This window comes from Macadamia integrifolia, unplaced genomic scaffold (genome assembly GCF_013358625.1).
Source record: "Macadamia integrifolia cultivar HAES 741 unplaced genomic scaffold, SCU_Mint_v3 scaffold3320, whole genome shotgun sequence".
NCBI lineage: Eukaryota > Viridiplantae > Streptophyta > Magnoliopsida > Proteales > Proteaceae > Macadamia > Macadamia integrifolia.
This window is the reverse complement of record NW_024869394.1, coordinates 1-11483: the sequence shown is the minus strand read 5'-3', so window position 1 is coordinate 11483 and position 11483 is coordinate 1. Positions and strand designations below refer to the sequence as shown.

The 11483-nt window shown below is 35.5% G+C and overlaps 1 protein-coding gene and 1 pseudogene across 1 annotated transcript; both read left to right on the top strand.

The window, feature by feature from the left end:
* Nucleotides 1-5960: 5960 nt before the first annotated feature.
* LOC122068006 lies at nucleotides 5961-7585 on the top strand (annotated as a pseudogene).
* A 2839-nt stretch (nucleotides 7586-10424) lies between these two features.
* LOC122068005 (11-beta-hydroxysteroid dehydrogenase-like 3) lies at nucleotides 10425-11477 on the top strand (the record flags this gene model as incomplete). Its single annotated transcript, XM_042631827.1, has 3 exons — nucleotides 10425-10894; nucleotides 11076-11268; nucleotides 11458-11477. Coding segments are annotated over exons 1-3 (396 nt in total), but the record flags the coding sequence as incomplete, so codon positions are not given.
* Nucleotides 11478-11483: the final 6 nt, after the last annotated feature.

Genomic DNA, 11483 nt, shown 5'->3' with positions numbered 1-11483 from the left:
CATTAGCGTCGATACTATTCATGGCATTATTTATGAATAGTGCCGATATTGTTCACGGCATTGTTCATGAACAGTGCCGATACTATTCACGACACTGTTCATAAACAGTGCTAATTATTGTTCATGATAGTACTCGATCCATATTATATTTGTATGATCCGATTAATCAGATCGACTTGAATGGGATGAATTATATTAATTTTGATATTAATCCATATGATTCATGACCAATATTATACGAACAATTGTAAAATCTTATTTATGTTATTTGTATGGGACTCACAAGTATTGAAAAGATTTAAACTCTAATTGTAAATTATGGTTTATTTGTTATACTTTACCCAAATGTTTATTTTGTATAATGTAATTTAGGGTTTTGGGTTTGTGGCACCCTACTTAAAAAAAATAAAAAACCATATATGGGGTTTAATAAACTAAACCCATTATGAAAGCCCATATTATAGGATTTAATGAAACAAACCCATTATGTAAGCCCATATTCTCTTTATGCCTTATTTCTGATTCTAATCATAATAGATATGGTTTCTTTGTACTCTCTACTTACGTTTGTACATATTTCATGGATTGTACATCTATTTCTACTTATACTCTATATTACTAACTGAATTTCTATGTTTTATTAGAATATTTTTATTGTAGAAATAGATAGAAATAGATGTTGTCTATGTCTTTATGCATTATTTTAGAATACCTATGATGTTTGGATGACAATCTATGTTAAATTTAAATTGAAAGTGTATTATTCTCAATTTTAAATGTGTTTGGGGCATTAATGATTATGTGATTAAGTTGAATGGAAGTATCTATAGGTACACATTTTTCTTGATCACAATAATTATATATGTTAGCTTTAAACATAATCGTATCACATATTTAATTTAAATTTCAAACTTTAGGGTCTTATGATGATCGTTATGTAACGGTCAAGATAGAATGAGAATATCCGTAGGTATACATTCTTGATTGACTGCATTGATCTATATATGATAGTTTAACAGTTAAATGTGATGGGAATATCCACAGGTATACATCTTATTTGACCATTTTGATGACTTAAATATTTTACCCTAATGATGTCTTCCATCTAATGTAAAGTAAACTATTAGCATGTTACAATCTCGATCCCACAGAATAGATTATAATGATGCAATAGGCTACTTTTCTAAAATTTTAATATTCTATTACTAAACTCAAAGCATGATGATTGATATGCATGTATTATTTACTCTTATTCATAGGTTCAACACCTATCCCTATTTCGAAATAACGTGCCACTTCTGAATGGATCAAACTTTAATGTCTGGCATGAAGAACTTATTTATTACCTTGCTGCCATGGATCATGATTATGCCTTGCGTAATGAGAAACCTGCTGCTCTCACTGATGAGAGCATTGATGATGAGGTTACATTACATAATTGGTGGGAGCATTCCAACCGTCTTTGCCTTTTATATATCAAGAAGACGATTAGCAATACTATCAAAAGCTCCATACCAACTTCTGAAAATGCAAAAGAATACCTAATCAATGTAGAGAACCGTTTTGCTACTGCTGATAAATCTTTGGCTGGGACTTTGATGATCAAACTAGTAACAATGAAATATACTGGTAATAATGGGATAGGGGACCATATCTCTGAAATGGTAAGTATCTGTGCACAACTAAAACCACTCGAATTGATAATGAATGAAGGTTGTCTTGTCCAAATCATTTTGACTTCACTTCCTCCTCGTTTTGGAGCATTCAAGATCCACTACAATATAAATAAAGATTAGTGGACTCTGAATGAACTTCAGAGTATGTGCGTCCAAGAGGAAAGGAGATTGAATGACGAGCGAGGCCACAAGGTCAATTTTGTATCCAACCAGAATAAAAGGAAGAGAAGAAATTTTAAAAAGAACAATACATCAAAGAAAGCCTCCAATCCAAAGTCTGATGACAAAGAAAAGAAAACTGACAAGTTGAAGTGTTTCTTCTGTAAGAAAGTGGGCAAGACTTGGTTCGAAAAGAAGGGTAATGATTCTATCCTAGTATGTTTTCAAACCAATCTTGTTGATGTTCCTTGTAATACTTGATGGATTAATTCAGGAGCAACTATTCATATTTCTAATTCTATGCAGGACTTTCTTACAACCCGGAAACCAAATCAAAGTGAAAGCGTCGTCTACATGGGAAACCAGGAAGAGTCTGAAGTTTGATCCATCGGCACTTATAGACTCATTTTGGACACCGGATTCCAGTTGGACCTTATGGATACTCTTTATGTTCCTTCTATTTCTAGAAATTTAGTTTATTATCGAGACTTGATTGTGAAGGTTTTAAGTTTAATTTTGGTTATAAAGCTGTAGACGTTTTTAAAGACACCAATCTAGTTTGCACTGGATATTTATGTGATAGTCTTTATAAAATTAATTTGGATTCTAATTTTTCTAAATCCATTCTTGCACTGCATGTGTTGGATCAAAGTGTAAATCCAACAATGATGATTCTTCATCCCTATGGCATAGATGTTTAGGTCATATTTATAGACCTAGAATGGAGAGGTTAGTGAAGCATCAAATATTGTCAAATCTAGACTTCACTGATTTCACCACTTGTATAGATTGCATCAAAGGTAAGCAATCTAAGACAAATAAAATTACTGCCAAAAGGACCAATTCACTTCTGAAATTGATACACACTGACATTTGTGGCCATTTTGATCTTTGTATAATTGGTGAAAAATATTTTATTACCTTCATTGATGATTACTCATGATATTGTTATGTCTACTTATTAAAAGAAAAATCTGATGCTTTAAATGCTTTTGAAATATTTTGTGCTGAAGTCTAAAATAAGTTAGATAGAAATATTAAAACTATGATATCTGATAGAGGGGGTGAATATTATGGTAGACATACTGTTGTAGGGCAAACTGAAGGACCATTTGCCCGATTTCTTAAGTTGAAGGATATAACCCTCGAATATATAACTCCTAGTACACCTGAACAAAATGGGGTTGCAAAAAGACGCAATCGTACCATCACAGATATGGTACGTAGCATGATGAGCAACTCCTCATTGCCTGAATTCTTGTGGAGCGAAGCATTAAAAGCAACTGTGTATATCTTGAACCGGATTCCTAGTAAGTCAGTTCCTAAAACTCCTTACGAGTTATGAAATGAAAGTAAACCTAATTTATGGCATTTACATGTATGGGGCTTTCCTGTTGAAGCTAGATTATACAATCCACATGAAAGAAAACTTGACCCTAAAACCATAAGTTGTTACTTTATTAGTTATTATCAGTGGTCAAAGGGTTACAGGTTTTATGCACCAACACACAATACCAGAATTGTGGAAACTCGAACTGCTAGATTCTTAGAGGATGGTAACATTAGTGGGAGTGAGAAACCACGTAATGTGGTATTTGAAGAACATCAAATTTCTTTACTGACTTATGTACATTGTGATAACATTGTTGTTCCACGGGTGATTGTTCCTAATGATCTAGTGGAACAACAAACTATAGAAGATGTACATATTCATCATGATGATGTTGTCCCACAGGTAACTATTGAAAATGATCCTATGAAACAATAAATTATTGAAGATGTATCACTCCATGATGTAGTTACCACTAATAATACTATGAATATTTCTCAACTGAAAATTCAAGAAAGACCTCAAAGGGTTCGAAGGTCTGCTATTCCTGATGACTATATAGTATATCTCTAAGAATCAGAGTTTGATATTGAAATCAAGAATGACCCATCAACATTTTCACAAGCCATAAACAATAATGATTCTCTTAAATGGGTAGATGCCATGAAAGATGAGATGAAGTCCATGAGTGACAATGATGTCTGGGATCTCGTTTAATTACCAACTGGCTTTAAGGCGATTGGTTGTAAATGGGTATTTAAAATCAAACACGACTCGAAGGATAATATTGAGAGACATAAAGCTAGACTAGTTGCAAAGGGATTCACTCAAAAAGAAGGCATTGATTACCATGAAACCTTCTCTCTTGTCTCTAAGAAGGATTCTCTGAGAATTATATTGGCATTAGTAGCGCATTATGATCTAGAACTTGACCAAATGGATGTGAAAACTGTATTCTTGAATGGGGATTTAGATAAGGAAGTCTACATGAACCAACCTAAGGGATTTAGTGATCAAGAAAAAGAAAATCTAGTATGCAAACTAAAGAAATCCATATACGGACTTAAACAAGCTTCCAGACAGTGGTATATTAAATTTAACCATATCATTGTTTCCTTCGGATTTGTTGAAAACACCTTTGATAGGTGTATATATCTGAAACTTAGTGGGAGTAAATTTATATTTCTAGTCTTATATGTGGATGATATTTTACTTGCTAGTAATGATTTTGGTTTGTTGAGTGATACAAAGACTTTTCTTTCTAAGAACTTTAAAATGAAAGATATGGGTTTAGCTTCTTTCGTTATCGGCATTGAGATATTTAGTGATAGATCTCGTCGCATACTTGGGCTATCACAGAAAACCTATATTAACAAAGTTTTGGAAAGATATGGCATGATGAATTGCAAATCAGGTGTTTTCCCCATTATCAAAGGAGATAAGTTCAGTCTAAATCAATGCCCAAAGAATGATCTGGAAAGAGCACAAATGAAGGATATTCCCTATTCTTCCGCAGTAAGGAGTCTTATGTATGCAATGACTTGTACTCATCCAGACATTAGTTTTGCTGTTGGTATGTTAGGCAGATATGTGAGTAATTCTGGCATGGATCATTGGGTTGCAGCAAAGAAGGTGACGAGGTATTTAAAGGGGACTAGGGAGTACATGCTTACTTACAGAACATCTGATTGGTTAGAAGTGATAATGATTACAGATCCTATGACCAAGGCATTAGTGCCTAAACACTTTACAGATCTTGTAATGGACATGGGTTTATGTAAAGTTTGATGTAATTGTCATATTATGTTAGACATTTTTTTTTACTTATTTATTTAAATGATCATGATATTTGTTGTTTTTGAATATTTCTCACTCTATTATTATGTGTAAACATTTTATTCAATATATGTGAGATATTATGTTGGACCATTTAGTTATAGATTTTTCTAGTATATTCCCTACTTTTGCACCTGTTTTGGATGAAGTTATTAGTGTTGTGACTATGGAAGGGAATATGTCATTATATGATGTATAACCGCCATGATCCACATTAGTAATTTTGTTCAAATATGGTATTATGATTATGATATAAAGTTGATGGGTTTACTTTCAAATACTGCAGTATGATGTTATAGTCCAAATTATGTTTGAGATTATAATTATGTGGTCATATGGTTCAAGTGGGAGATTGTAAGAATATTCTCTAGAATATTCTCTATTATTGTCCCATATACCAATTAGGTAATTGATCGATACTAATCTTATAGAATTAGATTCCAAATAGGAAACCCACTCCTCGTCAAATTAGGAAAAAGAGTCCTACCCTATTTGCACACCTTGATAGGATGGTGTAAAACTTTATTTAATAGGACTCTAGGTCCTCCTTCTACTCTAACGTCAATCTCATTATTGGTTCCATCATCAAGAGAGCATTAAGAGAACTAGTGGGAGAAACCTAGAAGATCCATTGTGTTCGTGATTGGGATTGCAGGAATAAAAATACAGGAAGAATATAATGGCGGTAAATTCTTCACAGTCGATGGTGAACGGTATGCGTCGACCCTTATAGTTTAATTTTATGATTCAATGATTGTATGGTAAGATCCTATCTATTGTTATTAGTAGAAATAACTTCTTTTAGGTAAGTCTTTAGAGTGGTCTATGGGATAAGGCTTAGATGCATTGCAAGACTATATAGAACCAAAAGATCCCTTCGTTACCCATTAACTCTAGTACTCCAAAGGTAGGGCAGGATCTCTTTCCCCTCTAGTCTCTGCTTTTGTTGTATTAGAGCCATGGAATTGATTCAGAATCTGCTGAACTTACTGATTGCCCCAATCACTGTAGTTTTTATTTTTCTCATTCTAACTTTTCTCTTCGTTTTCAAGTTCATCAATTTTATTTTCAAAGATCTTTTCCCTGAGAAAATGAGGAGAAAAGTTGTTCTCATCACTGGTGCATCTTCAGGTATTGGCGAGGTTAGTTTTAATTTTTGATCCTTGTGAATCAGTTATCATTAGAGATATAAAAATCCTGCTTCTTCAGAAATTTGAAATTATGTTTTTGAACAGATTTAAACTTTATACCCAAAACAGGGGGGAAAAAGAAAAGAAAATAAAAAGAGAAACTTTTTTGTGATTGTGTATTATCTCCTTTCTATTCCATTGATTTGCAGCATCTGGCATATGAATATGCAAAGAAAGGAGCATATCTAGTCCTTGTCACGAGAAGAGAGGAGAGACTTAGGAAAGTTGCAGAGAAGGCTGGTCGTCTTGGTTCCCCTGATGTGTTAGTTGTTGCTGCAGATGTGTCACTAGTTGATCAATGCAAGCGATTCATTGATGAAGCTGTGAAACATTTTGGCTGATGTAAGTATTGGGACTCGGGTAGAACTTATCCTTAAAAGTTAGCCATTAAAGAGAGGGTGCCCAAATCCTTATAAGCCTTTACATTGGGCTATTCACATCCAATTTGAGATTTATTTCTTTCCCGATTCCCACTGCATCTGCAATTTTGGTGTTCTGTTTTGATTCATTACTTTATCAGATCGTTTTCATTTCCAGTGGATCATCTGGTATGCAATGCTGGGATTGGTAGCTATTGCGCATTCGAAGATATACCTGATGTTACAAAGTTTTTACCTTTGATGGTATTCTCATCCCTATTCTTGCCAATGTTCATCAGGTTCTTTCTGCAAGTTAAGTGGGAGGCTTTTGTATTATTTATTGACAGTTTGGACTGTGTGTAGGATGTAAACTTCTAGGGATCAATCTATTCCACTTATTTTGCAATTCCTCACCTTAAAAGGTACAGAGGCAAGATCATTGTGAATGCTGGGTGGATGATTCTACCAAGAGGAAATGTAAATGGAGTAAGAAAGTGGCATCAACTCATCCTCTGTTTTCCTTACACTTCTTTCTCTTTTAACTGAATCCCTTTTGCCATTGTTATATTTCAGGCAACCAAAGCTGCATTAATACACTTCTACGACAATCTGAGAATCGAACTAGCCCCGGAGATTTCGATAGTGGTAATTAGTCCTGGTTTTGTAGAATCAGAGATTACTCAAGGCAAACAGCTAACCAAGACAGGGGAAGTTGAAGTTGAAGTTGAAGTTGATGAAGGAATAAAAAAGGTAAAAACTCACTTAAATTAGCTAAGTCTCTTTTGTCTTCTTTCTTAGGATTCATATCAATTATGTCGATTGGGTATTCATGAATAGGTGGTTGGAGGAAATGGAATTCCAATTGAGAGTGCAAGTGACTGTGCAAAGGCTATTGTGACGGAGGCATGCCGTGGAGACAAATACATCACAGAGCCATGGTTGTATAATATGCTTTACCTCTTGAGGATCTTCTGCCCTGAGTTGGTTGAATGGATTTCCCGCTTGCTATACCGTACCATGCCAAGCCCCACTTGAGACATGAGACTTGAGAGAGAGATTGCTGAAACTATGAGATGTTGGATGCTCATGGATCAGGTGAAGATTCTTTTTATAGATTTTATAGGTGAATAGGTAAATAGGTAAGTAGCACATCCTCATTGTATTTAAGGATGTTGTTAAAGATCTTTCCACCTCTCAATGGGGTAAGAAAGCCTTTGGAAAAAAAAAAAAAAAAAGGTAATAAAGCCCGTCAAAGAGACTTCACTTGGTTATCAAAGAAGATGTTGAGATGTTCAAAGTTAAAAGAATTATAGACGTATACCGGTTATCTCAAACCTTAGATGTGTCTTTATATACCATTAGATGATGTCAAACTAATAACTTAATCTTTGGGTTAGATTCCCTTCCTCAAGTTATATTTTTTAGACTTATTTTACTTAACAAGAAGAGTAGCTGCAATGGCGAAGAAACTGGTTATCTCCTTTGTATTTCATTATTGCCATTTTTTTTAGTGAGATATTGTTGTCATTCTCACATTACTACTACTAACTGCTGACCGTTACTAGCTTCACATGCATAAAAAACCTTTGCGGTGAGGTAGTGAAGATCCAATGGCTGGGGTGCATACCGGGGCCCTCCTAGCCGTTGGACCTCACTACCACTCATCCCTCACCACAGAGGATTTGAACCTAGCTTCGCACATAACTTTCCATACAATAACTTTTCCCACTACATACATACAATAATGTTACCCACTATAACTCATACCCTCCCACCACGTAAGACATCCTTTTGCATGGTGCCATGCATGTTGGATTATATTTGTTGTGGCTAGAAATTGTCCTAGGCTTCATTCGAGTCTTGTAAAGTGAAACAAACACTAGAGAGTGAGCGTTAGGTTGGTGACTCTCCGATGCCTAAGACAGACCTTTAAACAGATATTTCCGATTTAGAATGGAAAAAGATCGGTCTTTTGAAAAGGGGTTCACCTGGGTTTTTATAATTGGAGATGGCGGTGCCCACAAAGAGTCCCGATTTGGAAATTGTCCATTGTAGGTAGGAGTCTAAATCTGGTAAGAGTTATAACGGGAGAGTGATTTTGAAGATCATTTTTGTTATGAAAGCATTTCCATGTTGGCCATATCTCGGAAGATATGGGGAGATTCCTTTCCTTATGAGGGAAGGTTATTATAACGGATGTCCTTCCTAGATTTACTCCATGTCTTGTGATACACGGGTTAGGCTCGATCAGTTTCCCCTTTTTTTAGAGAGTATCTCTTGATGGTGTTGTTTCAGACTTTGAATAGATCGGCAGAGGGCTCAACGTAGTTACCCATCCCACTTGGCGAGTGGCCTTCCGAGTTGGCATAGGGGATCTGCCACGATAAAGACCTAGTCACTCATCTAGGAGATTTGCTTGGTGCTACCAGTCGATCAACTCCTGCCTTGGCTGATCGGTTTTTGTCTTCTACACCTTAATTACACTGGTAGCATTATTCATGGTTGTAAATCAAAATAATACACAAAATATTTGTTGGAATCAATTAATCAAACCGCTACACAAGATTGATTTAAAAAAAAAAATTAAAAAATAAAAAAAAAATAAAAAAAAAAAAAAAAAAAAAAAAAAAAAATAAATAAATAAAATAAATAAAAAAAGGGGAAAGAAGAAGATGGGTTTTGCTAAAATCATTAGAATCTTATTGAGGAGCATCAACAGATCTGATATATTAACGCATCTTAAGCATAATCACTGTGATTAAATAGGAGTAGAAAAATAAAAATTATGAGCTTATAATGGAACTAAGGGAAGAAGAAGATGAGGAAGATACTAAATAATGGAACTGGAACTGAGGTGGAGAATTGAAAAGATGAGGGGCTGACCATTTCGCATTCTGAGTATTGTTGGGGTAAAGGCAAACTGCCGTTCTCTGACTTCACTTCGTACTGTCCGGTTACACATTTTTTTTCTCGGTAGAAATTCGAAGTTTATGCATGGAAGGAATAAACAAAGAAAAGAACTTTATATGGAAAGACGATATTGAATAGAATAAGAATATGAGAAAAAAAGACTGTCAGGAAGTGAAGGGGCTGTGCTCGGTAGGCACATTGATCTCCCAAACCCTATGAAGGGTGGAAATGTTTAGCATATTGATGCTTTCAGTTATATTTTCATTGGTCCTCGTGCAAGTAAGTACACGAGACACGCTCAGGGACAAATAACTTGGATTTGGCTTGTTTTCAATTCTTGATTTATAAATTTTTCATTAATTCTGTCAGATCAAACACCAAGAAACACGAATAATAAAGAGACAATAGATTCATACGACACAGAGATTTAACGAGGTTCACACACCAGGGTGGTGTGCTACGTCCTTGGGCGAAAAAGAAGATGATTCACTATGCAGAAAAGAGATTACACCTTAGCAGCGGCGAGGAAAAACTCGCCCTGAAACCCTAGCTGCGTGAAAACCCTAGAATACAATGACTTTCTCAACAAGCAACAGTACATTATATATATACTCCAAAATCGTGGGTCGACCCATCGGGTCACGGTCGAATCATACCGCGGGGGCTATGCCTCCACACCCCCATACGAGATCAGTGATGGGCTCCAACCCAAGCCCTCTGCTTCCATCACAAATCTCAGAAAAATTTCCATTCGGATCGCCACCAAAATATGTCGGATCGGGTCAATTTTCAAAACGGATCAAAATTTTGAAACAAACTTAACAAATTCTTCACCAATGAATGACATTTGTCCTCATTATATCCAATGGTTGTAGATGAAGTTGCTTTTTTTACTTTAAACCCTTATTGCCAGAACACCATACCACCAAACCACAAAACCGTTTAAACCTAAACCACCTGCTATATGAAGCACAAGGACGAAGCTGTGAACCCTTCTTCCTTCCCTATTTTCAAGGATGATCTAAAACTGCTAACGAAGGAGGAAGAAGAGTCCCCTTCCGGCCCAAAAGCTATTAACTTAAAAACAAGAAGGCCTGAACAATGCCCCTCTATCTATGGCAGAAGGCTTGGAGGCACTGCAAGACTATATAGAGCCAAAGGATCCCTTTGTTATCCATTAACTCTAGAACTCCAAAAATTAAGGGCAGGATCTCTTTCCCCCCCAGTCTCTGATTTTGTTGTAATAGAGCCATGGGATTGATTCAGAATCTACTGAACTTAGTGATTCCCCCAATCACGGTAGTTTTTATTTTTCTCATTCTACCTTTTCTCTTCGTTTTCAAGTTCATCAATTTTATATTCAGAAATCTCTTCCCTGAGAAAATGAGGGGAAAAGTAGTACTCATCACTGGTGCATCTTCAGGTATTGGAGAGGTTAGTTTCAATTTTTGTTCCTCATGAATCAGTTATGATTAGAGATATACGAATCCTGTTTCTTTAGAAATTTAAAATTTATGTTTTTGAATAGATTTATCCTTTCTACCCCCAAAAAAAAAAAAAAGAGAATCTTTCTTGTGATTGTGTATTATCTCCTTTCCATTCTATTGATTTGCAGTATCTGGCATATGAATATGCGAAGAAAGGTGCATATCTAGTCCTTGTTGCAAGAAGAGAGGACAGCCTTACTACAGTTGCAGAGAGGGCTAGACATCTTGGTTCCCCTGATGTGTTAGTTATTCCTGCAGATGTGTCGATAGTTGATCAATGCAAGCGATTCATTGATGAAGCTGTGAACCATTTTGGCCGATGTAAGTATTAATTGAGACTCGGGTAGAACTCATCCTTAAAAGTTAGCCATTAAAGAGAAGGTGCCCAAATCCTTATAGCCTTCACATCAGACTATTAACACCCGATTTGGAATTATTGTTTTCCCACCGCATCTGCAATTTTGATTTTCTATTTTGATTCATTATTTGATCAAATGTTTTGATTTCCAGTGGATCATCTGGTATGCAATGCTGGG